The sequence below is a fragment of the Brassica oleracea genome, chromosome C7, assembly GCF_000695525.1.
Source record: "Brassica oleracea var. oleracea cultivar TO1000 chromosome C7, BOL, whole genome shotgun sequence".
Lineage (NCBI taxonomy): Eukaryota > Viridiplantae > Streptophyta > Magnoliopsida > Brassicales > Brassicaceae > Brassica > Brassica oleracea.
The window spans coordinates 27,707,809-27,721,953 of NC_027754.1; the positions used below are offsets into that span (position 1 = coordinate 27,707,809).

Consider the following 14,145-nt stretch of genomic DNA (forward strand, 5'->3'; position numbering starts at 1 on the left):
CCCCCCCCCCCCCACCACACACACACATTTTAAAAAGCTATTTGGAAATTCAAATTTATCTTTATTTGTGTCTCTTAATTTCAACTCAAATATTACATTTGATTTGATTGGTGATTTCTTTAACTGTTTAAATTTTTTTTACCACTTTGAATAATCAGTCTGGCCCATCTTTTTAAAACACACTTCTTAGCCATTATTTATATATTTTTTCCATTAATCATACATTGACTCTTTGTTAATTTAGATTCATAAATCTATATATAAGGTAAACAATATCTGTTAAAATAGAAGTCACAACTTCTATTTATGTGTAATTTGTTTTTTTAAATGGACCTTCCCTAGAAAATCATATTTCATTTATTTATGATTAAAATTTTGGTTCATAAGATATCACATCTCATATAATCAACACATATAACAACTTCACCTATAAAACTGTTTTAATTTTATTTTTAATTATAAAAAACATGTTGACAAAAAAATCTAACAAAATCTTACTAAAAGTTAAATATTTATATATAATATTGCATTAAGTAATTTCGTAATTAATAGTATAATATTATTCAAATCAATGTTAATTAAGATTTTATTATAAAACAAAATTGTATCTTATTTTTATAAACTTTCTAATTATAGTCTATATTATAATAACATAGAAGTATTATATGGATTAAATATAAAAATATATTAAATTAATAAATTAAATTATTTTGTTTAAAAAAAAATATCACTCACCATTAAAAAAGGTTAAAATTTGTAAACCATGTATAAAATTTACTTATAAATCCTGCTATATACTAAAACTGTAAAGTATATTTTTAAAACACAAAAAGAAAATATATATGATCCTAAACAAATATATGTTTTATAGTATAACTAAATAAAATTTTAAAAGATATTCTATGGAAACTGTGAAAATTAAAAATATATATTTTGAAGGAAGTTATATGTTTGATGATTTCAAGTTATGGATTTATTGTATCGAACTAGAATTTTTTTTTTTAATGTAATAACAATTAATAATAAAATAAAATGTATAAAATAAATCTTTATATATTAATAATGTCAAATAAAAAACCTAAACAATAATAATAATTACATTATATATAAAATTAAAATATAAATAATATATTTAAAATGTTTACAATTATATTAAAATTATAAATTTATAGAATATATAAAATATCCGTCCGGATGTGCGAATCAAGCTCTAGTTATAATTAAGCTTACAACACGAATAAAAAATATATAAAATCCCGACGATCTCCAATAACCTGTATTAAGAAAAATATAAATCCAATATAAAATTTATATTTTCTTTTTCTATCCATCCATTGGTCAAAATGGACTTTTCTAACATGTTCCTGCCAATTAAAGGCATTAACTAAAAAAAGTAAATTAATGGACCTATTGGCATACATAGATGTGTCGGAACTAGAAGCGAGATTAATTTGCATAGCAATTCGGAAATAAGTTTCCAAATATACACAAAGAAGAATTCTATTTCCGATAAGCCTCCTAAAAACAGAACATAGACAAAGCAAAGACGACGAGAAAGAAGGCGAGAGAGAGAGAGAGAGAGAGAGAGACATCATCTTCTTCTACCATTTCACGACGAAAGAGATCAAAGACCTCTCGTTCCAATGGCGGAATTGCTGAGAAAAGTAAAATCGATGAAGAAGAAGGATAAGAGCAACACACAGGCTCTAATCCTGGGCAAATACGAAATGGGAAGACTTCTCGGCCACGGAACCTTCGCCAAGGTGTACCTTGCGCGCAACGCAACCTCGGGAGAAAGCGTCGCGATCAAAGTGATCGACAAAGAGAAAGTCCTCAAAAGCGGTTTGATCGCACACATCAAACGCGAGATCTCCATCCTCCGCCGCGTCCGCCACCCGAACATCGTCCAGCTCTTCGAGGTCATGGCCACCAAGTCCAAGATCTACTTCGTCATGGAGTACGTCAGAGGCGGCGAGCTCTTCAACAAAGTCGCCAAAGGGAGGCTCAAAGAAGACATCGCCCGCAAATACTTCCAGCAGCTCATCTCCGCCGTGTCCTTCTGCCACTTCCGCGGCGTTTACCACCGCGACCTCAAACCGGAGAATCTCCTCTTGGACGAGCACGGGAACCTCAAAGTCTCCGACTTCGGTCTCAGCGCGGTCTCCGATCAGATCAGACAAGACGGTCTCTTCCACACATTCTGCGGGACCCCTGCTTACGTGGCGCCGGAGGTTCTCGCGAGGAAAGGCTACGACGGAGCTAAGGTGGACATCTGGTCGTGTGGAGTGATCCTCTTTGTGTTGATGGCTGGGTTCCTCCCTTTCCACGATCGGAACGTTATGGCTATGTACAAGAAGATTTACAGAGGAGACTTCAGGTGTCCGAGATGGTTCCCGGTTGAGATTAACCGGTTATTGATTCGAATGCTCGAGACTAAACCGGAGAGACGGTTTACAATGCCGCAGATTATGGAGACTAGTTGGTTCAAGAAAGGGTTTAAACATATTAAGTTCTACGTTGAGGATGATCACAAGCTCTCTAGCGCTGACGATGATATCGAGTCGGTCGAATCGGTTTCCGAACGGTCCTCCACGGTGTCTGAGTCGGAGTTCGAGTCGGTTGACGCTAGGAGAAGATCAATGCCGTCGATGCCTAGACCGGCTAGTTTGAATGCTTTTGATCTCATTTCGTTTTCAGCCGGTTTTGATCTATCCGGTTTGTTTGATGATGATGGTGAAGGGTCGAGGTTTGTGTCCGGGGCTCCGGTTAACCAGATTATATCGAAGCTGGAGGAGATTGCCAAGGTTGTGAGCTTTACCGTGAGGAAGAAGGATTGTAGAATGAGTCTTGAAGGTTCGAGAGAAGGGAGTGTGAATGGTCCGTTGACTATTGCTGCTGAGATATTTGAGTTGACTCCAGCTTTGGTTGTTGTTGAGATGAAGAAGAAGGGCGGTGATAAAGTGGAGTATGATGAGTTTTGTAATAAGGAAGTGAAACCGAAGTTGCAGAATCTGAGTGCGGATAATGGAGAAGCGGTTTCTGCGTCGCGTTCTTTGCCGGCTTATATGCTTTCTGATACTGATTAGGAAGATGAAAACTGTTTTTTTTTTTTATTTTCTTTTTTCAACTGGATTTTTGAAGCTGCTTATTGGTTTAGGTTTTGGTTCGAGATTGTGATGTTCTTGTTCTTTGCTTGGTGTAAGAGACATCAGACTTTAGAGCTAAAAAGAGCGGTGAGATATATGAGTCTTGATGTATAAAGATCGAATAAAACAATAGTTTTCAAAAAAAAAAGATCTAATAAAACATGAGACATCAGACTTTAGAGCTAAAGAGAGTGGTGAGATATATGAGTTTTGATGTATAAAGATCGAATAAAACAAGTTACTTTTTTTCGCGTTTGATATTTTCGTATTTTGGTGTGGGGTTGGAATTGATGCATTTTCGATGTAGAGCGAACTTTTCTCGTATCAAACGACCAAAGGAATGAACGTGAAAACTCAGCTTTGGTGGTTTCGTGAATGTTCCAAGAGTTTCTAAGACTGCATACCCATGGTGGGTTTGATGTCCGTGACTTGCCTTATTTGATTCCAATCAGTCCTATGAATTAAACATGGACTTGAAGGGCTTAATCGTGATCAAATCTAGCGTGATCAAGTTCATTATTTTGCGATCAAAATCTCCTTGAACCAAAAAATCTATGATGTCTTCTGTTACTATCCTTTATTTTTATTTTTTTATGTCAATGTTGAACGCACGAAAATCTAGATATGATTGCATCATTCATTATCGTAAGTCTCAGATTTCACACACAATGAATAAAAGAAGGCAAACAAAATTAAAGAAAAACAAATAGGGAAGACATATGTTATCACATTAAACAATCTTTCTCCTTGTTGCTAGTTTCCTTGCCATTTCCAAACAATATCTTTCGAGGAAGGCTTAAGCTCACGATCACAAAATTGTTTATACTCCATCGTATCACCTCCACTTTTCTTAAACTCAACCATATTAAAACTCTTTGTCACTTCAAATATCTCAACCTCAATCGCAACTTGTCCTTTTCGTCCTTCCCTTCTATCTTCCATCTTGATCACTCCTACATTGATCTTCTTCAAATCAAATCTCTCACTACTCGTAGCTATCTCTTCAAACTTCGACACTATCTCTTTCGCTTCTTTCTTTGTCGTAAACATTGATCCCGATCGCTCTTCTTTCTCAAACAACCCCGAAAGATCAAACCCTTGAGCCAGTGAAGAGATTAGGTCAAATGCAGTGTAACACATCGGCTGCACAGCAAAAGCTGCATGCACGTCGCTCATTAGAGATTCTATCATACTATCAGGCGATTTAGGCTCTTCAATCTTCTTGAAGCCCTTTTGAAACCAAGAGTTCTCCATGATTTTGTCAATCTTGATTCTTGAATTAGGGTTAGGATCCAAAATCCTAGATAATAGCTTCTTGACCTCAGGAGGAAACCAGTTAGGACATCTAAACCAGGAGGAAACGGAAGAAAACCAGCTAACAATACGTACAACACAACTCCACAAGACCAAACATCAGCTTTAGCACCATCATAACCTTTCTTGGAGATCACTTCAGGCGCCACGTAAGCAGGTGTTCCACATGTCGTGTGTAGCAAGCCATCTTGTTTCTTAGACTCTCTCAACGCGCTAAGACCAAAATCAGATATTTTCAAATCACTATTTTCGTCTAGAAGTAGATTCTCTGGTTTGAGATCACGGTGGTAAACACTGCGGCTATGGCAATAATCGATTGCACCGATCAATTGCTGGAATTATTTTCGAGCAACGTCTTCTTTCAGCTTTCCCTTACATACTTTGTCAAAAAAGCTCACCGCCTTTAACATATTCCATCACGAAATAGATCTTTGTTTTGCCGCCATGACTTCGTGGAGAAAGACGACGTTTGGGTGATGGACGAGACGCATTACTGAGATTTCTCGTTTGGTTTGGTCGATTAGTCCGACTTTTGCGATTTTCTTCTTGTCGATTACCTTGATAGCTACGTTTTCTCCTGTTTTTAGGTTACGTGCGTGGTAAACTTTTGCGAACGTGCCTTGACCTAGGAGACGACCTGATTTGTACCTTTGCATCAACACAATGCCGTTTTTATCCATTGATTTGAGTCGTTTAACGGGTTTCTTGAAGAACAAGCGAACTTGATAAATTAAACAGAGTATGAGCTATTGAATAACTTCGTTTTGGAATGCTTGTTCCATGGTTTAGAAGAGAGAGAGAGAGAGTTTAGATTCTTGGAATGTTCATGAGAGAGGGTGAAAATAACAAATTTTTATTGTTTTTTCCTTGCCTCTCAAATTCTGCACATATAAAATAGTAATTCTAGAAAACTACAAACAGAGAGAATCTAAGACCATCTCTATTGGTAACCCATAATGGGTTCTAATGATTAGTTTAATTGTAAATTTTGTACTTTATGAAGTTTAGAACCTCTTGTAAGGTAATTAAATTTGTAAAGGTCCAATGATAGAACCTTTTTGAAGTTCTTAAAAATTAATTTTTCTTTTTAATTTTAGAAATTGAATTATTATTGGATTTCATAAAATTTAAATAAATATGACATAAAAGCATATTAAAATAGAAATACAAATTTATAATTAGAAGAAGAAGAAACCATTTAGAAGATGTTAAGAAATCAATATGGTAAGAAAGAAGCACAATGTGGTCGAAAATTTGGTGAATGTGAAGAAAGCAATATGGTAAGAGAAACAAAATCTTTAAACTGCGGAAAAAAATAAGAGAGAAGCACAATGTGGTTGTTCTTAGCTTATAGTCATAGTTTTAACTTATAAAGAAAACGTGGAAACACATCTAAGAATTGGCCATACATCTACGTATGAATAGACAACAAAAGAGAGACAAAAGAGTCTCACCATTTTGTTTGAATCTGTATCTCCAACACACAAATGCTGCAAGCACTAAGATTATAAACACGCAGAGGCTGATACCGCTAGCAACGATGATCTTGATTCGCTTGCTTCTAGCTGAGAGAGACACCAAAAACTAAACTGTAAACCATATTGCTAATACAATGTAAAAAAGAAAACAAGAATGTCTTTAAGACCTACGTAACTCAGAACGTACAATGTAAAGATACTTTAAGAATGTTTTGATATAACAGAAGCCACATCCAAGTCAACAACAACAGAATCATAACAACTAGCTAGTCTTTTAGCCATAACGAGTACCTTAGCAAACCCTTCAGCGGTTCAGTCTGAGTACCAAAGAAGATAGAGACTCTACTCATCCCAGATCCCAAATCCACATCCTCGTCCTTAGCCACAAGCGACTTGGTGATCACCAAAGGCTTCAGCTCCTGGCTCTGATCCAACGTCATTTTCCTCCATACCAACACCACGAAAGTTAATAACATTGACTCTAAACAAGATCCTAACTTTCTCAACTGTTGCAAAACACCATTGACTTTCCAATGGTAGTCACTATGATATCTTAAAAGGAACTTACTTTTAGCAACTTTGCGTTTGAGAAAGGGCTTTTGCTTCATGTTCTTCTTCTCAACAGTCTAAAGATTCTTCTTGGCAAATTTTCTAGCTTTCTTCTCGAGCTTACCTTCTGAAAGCAAACTGTGCGATTACACGGGATATAACGATTCAGTTACAGAGAAGATAAATTCGAGTTCTGAATCTAAACTAAAGTTTCGGACTTTATACAATATACGATTAAGTTTTAACGCACATGACATCTTCTTCAGAAAGAGAGAGACAGACAGAGAGAGAGAAGGAAAGATTGTTGAGAGTGATAAGGCAGACCTCCTTCACGGTGGATTTCATGGACAGATTTGGAGGAGAACATAGCAGCCATCGCGGATCGACGAAGAGATTTCTCAGAAAAAAAAAACATCGAAGAGAGAGACGGATAAATTTTCCCCCTTTTTCCCCCTTTTTGTCTACCAATTCTTAAACTGCTATATTAAGCACCCTGTCACCGACTGATTTCTTCACAGCAATCGGGACATGCGGTCTTAGCAACTTTCACCCTTGTGGTTTACTAAGTCAGCCTTTAGCACAACTCGCTCAGCACTTAGAGACAGTATAAACCTTTTTAGAGAGAGAGTTTGTGGAAGTGTTTTTTTATTAAAACTTCGTGTCTTACAAGAGAGGGGTGATCCCCTTTATATACACTTTCTCCTCCTTAACGGACGGTTCAGATCGAAACGATCTAACGGTTGTGAGGTTCCTTCTCAAAGGTTCTACAAAGCTCCACACTTTTCTACACTTCTCCCTACCTAAGATATTTTACAAAAGACTTAAAGCTTAAGAAAATACTTAGTGGAGTGGGCTTGATTCACCTCTGGCCCGACCCGATCTTTGGTTGTCTTCATGGACGTTTTGGGTGAAAACGGGCCGTGACATCCTCCCCCACCTAAGCCGGCGACGCCCTCGTCGCCGTGTATGCCTTCAGTATGTCCCGGAATTGCCACAAGTCCTCTTCTGATTCCCATGTTGCTTCTGCCTCTGGCAGTCCCTTCCACTTGATGAGAAAATGGGTCTGTCTCGGGACTCCCCGCTTCCTTACTTCTTTGGACGCCAAAACCTCTTCGATCTCTTTGTCATAAAACTTAGTCACCACGGGTGGTGCTCGAGTCGAAACTCCTCGGGTTTGGTCGTCCTCATCAGCATGGTACGGTTTCAGCATGCTAACATGAAAGACCTGATGGATCTTAAGTGTATCCGGTAGGTTGATTCGGTAGGAAACCTTTCCCACCTTCCCAACTATCTCGAACGGTCCTTCATACTTCCGGATCAAGCCCTTGTGCAGGCTCCGGAATACCTTGAACTGTTGTAACTTAGTCACCACGGGTGGTGCTCGAGTCGAAACTCCTCGGGTTTGGTCGTCCTCATCAGCATGGTACGGTTTCAGCATGCTAACATGAAAGACCTGATGGATCTTAAGTGTATCCGGTAGGTTGATTCGGTAGGAAACCTTTCCCACCTTCCCAACTATCTCGAACGGTCCTTCATACTTCCGGATCAAGCCCTTGTGCAGGCTCCGGAATACCTTGAACTGTTGTGGAAGTAATTTCACAAGTACAAGGTCGCCCACTGAGTACTCCGAAGGCCGTCTCTTCTCATCTGCCCATTTCTTCATCCGTTTTCGGGATTTCTCCAAACATGCTCGGGCAAGGTCAGCATGTTCTTCCCACTGCTTAGCCATTATGAACGCTCCGGGACTCTTCCCTTCAGTCCTTGGTGTGGCCAAGGTGTGCGGAGTCAATGGCTGCTGTCCTGTTGCAAGCTCAAACGGACTCCGTCCCGTCGCCTCGCTGCGTTGAAGATTGTATGAGAACTGGGCTATGTCCAGCAACTTCGCCCAGTCTCATTGGTTGGCACTTACAAAGTGACGGAGATAAATTTCAAGCAAGGCATTCACCCTTTCGGTCTGTCCATCAGATTGTGGATGAAAGCTAGTTGAGAAGCTTAGTTCCGTCCCAAGAATTTTGAACAGCTCTGTCCATAAACGCCCAGTGAACCGGGGATCCCGGTCACTTACAATGTTCCGAGGCATTGTTAGTAAATAAAGAGCAATCTAAACTTGCTGCCTCTTCCGCAGTGCAGTCCCGATCACAAGCCACAAACGTCCCATATTTAGAGAATCGATCCACAATCACCAGGATGGATCCAAACCCTTCGGACTTAGGTAACGCACTGATGAAATCAAGCGAGACCGAGTCCCATGGTCGCTTCGGGATTGGTAGTGGCTGTAACAATCCAGCAGACTGCTTGTTTTCCGACTTGTCTTGTTGGCAGACTAGACAAGTTTTTACATAAAGCTCCACGGTATCCCTCATCCGTGGCCAATATTATCCAGCTTCGACAAGTGCCATCGTTCTTTTCTGACCCGGATGGCCCGGCCATCGCGTATCATGGCACTCTCGAATGATATCTCTTCGAAGACTTTCCCACTTAGGCACATAAAGCCTTCGACCTTTGGTGTAGAGTAACCCGTCTTCTACCCAAAATCGATGCACTTTCCCCTCGTTGGATAGCTTCACCATCTCCTTAGCGACTGGATCCCGTTCCAGCCCCTCTCGGATTCGAGCCATAATGGTCCCCTCGACTTGGCTCATTGCTGCCAACTCCGCCTTCCGACTTAGTGCGTCGGCCACCACATTCACCTTCCCTGGCTTGTACTCCAAAGTGTAATCGAACTCAGCAAGGAAGTCTTGCCATCTTGCTTGTTTCGGGGACAACTTCTTCTGGGTCTGGAAGTAACTCGTCGCCACGTTGTCCGTTTTGACCGAGAAATGCGCCCTAAGAAGGTAGTGTCTCCAAACTCGCAAGCAATGGGCTATTGCAGTCATCTCTTTCTCTTGAACCGTGTACCGCCGTTCAGTCTCATTAAGCTTACGGCTTTCAAAGGCAATTGGATGTCCATTTTGCATCAGCACTCCCCCGATGGCAAAGTCGGAGGCATCCGTGTGTAACTCGAAAGGGAGACTGAAGTCAGGTAAGGCCAGGACGGGTTCCTGGCTTACCGCGGTCTTTAGTTCCTCGAAGGCCTCTTGGCACGGTCCGGACCAGTCCCATGTTTTCCCTTTCTTGAGAAGGTCCGTCAGTGGTGCATGCTTCTTTTGGAACAAGACTGGGGCCCCATAAGGTGCCTTCGATGGCCTTAGCTTCCCCGTTGATAACAACTCATCGAGTTGTTTACATAACTCCTCCAGCTCGGATGGGGCCATTCTATAAGGCGCCATAGATGGTGGTTTGGCTCCAGGCTCCAACTCGATCTGGTGGTCCACCGCCCTCCTCGGTGGTAACTTCTCGGGAAACTTTGCCGGCATAACGTCCTTGTTCTCCTCAAGGACCGTTTTGATGATTTGAGGGATATCCTCCATGTTATTGGGCTCATCCTCCACCTTTATCATGGCCAAAAACGTGGGTTCACCCCTCTTCACCCCCTTGGTGAGTTGCATCGCCGATAGCTGCCTCATTACGTCGGTGTTTTCTTCCAAGGCCGGAATCATGCACGGTGATCCCTTCTCGAGAATGCATACCGAGCTCAACGCAGGCATGGGTATGGCTGAGACTTGTCTCATGAAGTCCATACCCAAGACTACCTTGAAATCGTCCATGGGAATGACTGAGAAGTTCACCGGACCGCTCCAGCTTCCCAGCTTCATCCCGACTCCACCTTCATCATGGCCAAAAACGTGGGTTCACCCTTCTTCACCCCCTTGGTGAGCTGCATCGCCGATAGTTGCGTCGTCCCATCGATGTTCTCTTCCAAGGCCGGAATCATGCACGGTGATCCCTTCTCGAGAATGCATACCGAGCTCAACGCAGGCATGGGTATGGCTGAGACTTGTCTCATGAAGTCCATACCCAAGACTACCTTGAAATCGTCCATGGGAATGACTGAGAAGTTCACCGGACCGCTCCAGCTTCCCAGCTTCATCCCGACCCCTCGGGCTATCCCATCGACGGGTTGAGCCCTTGCGTTCACCGTCTTCATCCAACCATCTTTCTTGGACCACTTGACGCCAAGTCTCACAGCTTCATCTGTTGTCATGAAGTTGTGAGTGGCGCCCGTGTCCATCAACACTCGGGTTGGCTTATCGTTAATCCGAGCTTCCACATACATGAGCCCCTTGCTCGTCGGCTTCACTCCCGGGTTAGCCTTCAGGGCGTTGAGAAGTTGCAACGACCCCATCTTTCCTGGTTCCTCTCCTGGAGTCTCGGTGTCACGACTCTCCATGATAGCCGATAAAGACCCCATCTTCGGGCAGTCCTTCATTGCATGTGGCCCCTTGCACACAAAGCATCCTCCCTTCGGAACGCATGACTTTTTCCTTGCCTCGAAGTCTTCCCGACGAGCACCCTTCTAAAAACTCCTTGAGCTGGATGGTCGGGCGGTATCCCGTCTCGCTCCCCCACCTTTAGCCACGCCCTGCTCCTTCTTCTTCGAGGACTCGGGCGGACCAGAGGTACGGAAGTCAGTCAGCGACTCAGCCACCGCGATGGCTTCGTCCACCGTCTTGACTTCCCGACGCTGCAACTCTTGCTTGGCCCAAGATTGCAGTCCATCGGTGAAGTAGAACACAAGATCATCCGCGGTCATGTTCGGAATCTGAAGCATGAGCGTTGTGAATTCCTTCACATAGTCCCGGATCGAGCCACGCTGTCGAAGTTCCCTCAACTTCTTGCGGGCCTCATATACAACGTTCTCTGGGTAGAACTGCCGCTTCAACTCTTTCTTGAAATCATCCCAAGTTTCGATCCGGCATGTTCCTTGCTTGATCTCGGAATGTTTCCTTCGCCACCATAGCATGGCTGTGTCCAACAGGTAAGACGTAGCGGCCTTCACCTTCACATTCTCAGCCACCAGGTTGAAATTGTCGAAGTATATTTCCATCTGCCAAAGGAAATTCTTGACCTCCTTGGCATCCCGCACACCGTTGAACCGGTTTGGTTTCGGAAATTCAACCTTACCAATACTGGTTCCGCCAACAGCTTCAGCGTTCGCGCTTGCCCTCTTGACCAGTGTGATGTCTTCTTCCATTGCAGTAAAGCGTGTCTTCATCCCCTCGATGTCATCATGCAAAGCCTGCATGGATCCTGTCACCAGTTCCTCGAGCCGAATGAACCGAGAGTCCAAGTCGGCAGCATTTTGCTTGACTTCCTCAAGCCCACCGAACTAGCTCAGTGATGGTATGCTCGACCCTCTTGAGCTTCTCACCAATCTCGCCCACAGCCACCCCCAAAGCCTCACGAGAAACACTCTTTTCCCGCTGGGTGCCAGCACGTGTGGACGTAGCCTCCCGTCCGCGCTCTTCCACGCCGGACTGAGAACTCACCTCTTTTTGTTTGTCTCCATTAGCCATTTTCTTTACTCGGACAGAGTCTCCCCTTGTCTGGATCGTAAACCTGGCTCTGATACCAACTGTCACGGACTGATTTCTTCACAGCAATCAGGACGTGCGGCCTTAGCAACTTTCACCCTTGTGGTTTGCTAAGTCAGCCTTTCGGACAACTCGCTCAGCACTTAGAGAGAGTATGAACCTTTTTAGAGAGAGAGTTTGTGGAAGTGTTTTCTTATTAAAACTTCATGTCTTACAAGAGAGGGGTGATCCCCTTTATATACACTTTCTCCTCCTTAACGGACGGTTCAGATCGAAACGATCTAACGGTTGTGAGGTTCCTTCTCAAAGGTTCTACAAAGCTCCACACTTTTCTACACTTCTCCCTACCTAAGATATTTTACAAAAGACTTAAAGCTTAAGAAAATACTTAGTGGAGTGGGCTTGATTCACCTCTGGCCCGACCCGATCTTTGGTTGTCTTCATGGACGTTTTGGGTGAAAACGGGCCGTGACAACCCGTTCTCTTCTTTTATCTTTTTTTTTACCTCTTTTAATAATCTACGATAGCGGTGTTTTAAGATTCTTGTGGTTATGGTGATCTTTGGAGAGAATCTCCTAAAAGCACCTCTAATGGAAGTTCTAGTGTTGGGATCCGAAAAGTACATATGTATTTATATATTATGTACATACATATATAATATGTATTTTTATATATATACATATATATTTTAAATTTTAGGATCCAACACAAGAACCCTCATTGAGAATGCTCTAAATAGGTATATGATATATGGTGTTTTTAATACCATTATATGTGTTCTTTGAGTTAATTCTCAATCCTAATTCGTGTTTATTTGATATCATTCTAGATTTGGAGCAGGTGAAAGAGTAAAGAAGAGAGTGCAATGAAGGAAGAAGTCATTTTGGAATATCTAACGCAGAACAGCCAGTCGGATCAATCCAAAGGTTGTTCCCAAAGAGAACAAGCGACTGACTGTTCCTGACTATTAAGGAAACCTCCAAGATTTCAGGGGTTTACCCACTATTTTCTCTCATTTCTCTTTACCACTGGCGCCTCCATATAAAAAGCATATGCTATCATTTCTAATTTCTTACGCTAGTTTTACAAGAGACCTAGAACTATTTTGGATTTGGAAACTTGTAAGGGAGAAGGCTTCATCTCTCATTTTCACGAGAAGTTCATCCTGAACCCTTGTCTTTCTACTTTATTTTATATGCAGTATTATTCAGAAATCATGTCTATGTCATCTTGCTTTATGATTGAGTAGTCGGCTAAGCTTGCTTAGGGTTTTAGGGTGTCAATCGCATGAGCTAAACTCAAATAAGTGATTTTAACTGTTCTTCATTCATATTGTTCTGCTTGCATTGAATTGATCACTTAATGTTCGATCTCTAGTTTAATCACTTAGCTAACCACACTTAATATTGAACTCATAAGAGTAAAAAGTAAACTGTGCTCTGGATTGAATCTCAAATATTACAATTACCACCGTTAACCTGACAGTAGCAAAGATTCATTTTTAGTTTATCAAGTTTTGGCGTCGTTGCAGGGGACCAGACTTTTACCTTTATTTTTCGGTTTAATATTTAGTCTGAGATATCTAACTTGCTTTTAATTCTTTGTTGGAACAAATGATCCAAGTGCATGACCAGTAGCCATACTCGGAGCAATGCACAAGGACCACTACATCAACTGACCAATGACGAACTCACAAGATTAGAAAGACAGAACCGTCAACAGCCGAGAACAACCGACACCAACATGGGTGATCACGACAATCAGGATGACCTCACTGCTGCATTGGTAATCATTTAACAACAAATGCAGACTCAGCAACAACAGATGTTGCAGATGCAGCAGACCATCCAAAATCAGCAACAAGCTGCTCAAGAAGCAGCTGAGAACACCGCGCGAGAAGAGCGTGGTGCTCCTATTGGGGAGCGGAACCTTCCGCGGAACTTCGCTACTAACCGCTCCCCCATCAACCCTCCTCCTTGCACTCAGCAAGACTATGAGATCAAACCTGCACTGATAAGTCTGGTACAGAAGAGCACGTTCAGCGGTCTCACTACTGACATCCTGATGGACCACATCAAAGCCTTTGATGTGCTTTGTCCTCTCATGAAACACTGAGTTTGTAGCAATGTGAATTGTCGCCTGATTGTCACAATGCATAGTCATTGGTGTTGCTTGCTCAATCTCCAAGTGCCTAAGAATCCCTTTGATCCATACCAACTCGTTGGTAAGCTTTAGCATAGCTCT

The 14,145-nt window shown here is 42.0% G+C and overlaps 3 protein-coding genes and 1 long non-coding RNA gene across 5 annotated transcripts; 1 reads left to right on the forward strand and 3 right to left on the reverse strand.

Annotated features, from left to right (window-relative positions):
- The first annotated feature begins 1,451 nt into the window (after positions 1–1,451).
- On the forward strand, positions 1,452–3,332 carry LOC106304096 (CBL-interacting serine/threonine-protein kinase 19). Its single transcript, XM_013740484.1, has one exon. It carries the CDS (start codon positions 1,644–1,646, stop codon positions 3,084–3,086), a length of 1,443 nt encoding a protein of 480 aa, XP_013595938.1. The 5' UTR covers positions 1,452–1,643; the 3' UTR covers positions 3,087–3,332.
- A 567-nt stretch (positions 3,333–3,899) lies between these two features.
- LOC106304904 (CBL-interacting serine/threonine-protein kinase 20) lies at positions 3,900–5,140 on the reverse strand. Its single transcript, XM_013741295.1, is given in 4 exon segments — positions 3,900–4,504; positions 4,507–4,849; positions 4,851–4,900; positions 4,903–5,140. Coding segments are annotated over 4 exon segments (1,236 nt in total).
- A 598-nt stretch (positions 5,141–5,738) lies between these two features.
- On the reverse strand, positions 5,739–7,129 carry LOC106304176. 2 transcript variants are annotated; one of them, XR_001262667.1, is made up of 4 exons: positions 6,812–7,129; positions 6,507–6,625; positions 6,230–6,382; positions 5,739–6,021 (listed from the first exon to the last, which is right to left on the reverse strand). It is a non-coding gene; the product is annotated as an uncharacterized LOC106304176 (long non-coding RNA). The 2 variants fall into 2 exon arrangements; XR_001262666.1 differs by having other exon boundaries at positions 5,739–6,025.
- A 1,733-nt stretch (positions 7,130–8,862) lies between these two features.
- Positions 8,863–10,778, reverse strand: LOC106302997. The gene is made up of 2 exons (XM_013739378.1): positions 10,194–10,778; positions 8,863–9,918 (listed from the first exon to the last, which is right to left on the reverse strand). Exons 1-2 carry the CDS (start codon positions 10,776–10,778, stop codon positions 8,863–8,865), a joined length of 1,641 nt encoding a protein of 546 aa, XP_013594832.1.
- Between the last annotated feature and the right edge of the window lie 3,367 nt (positions 10,779–14,145).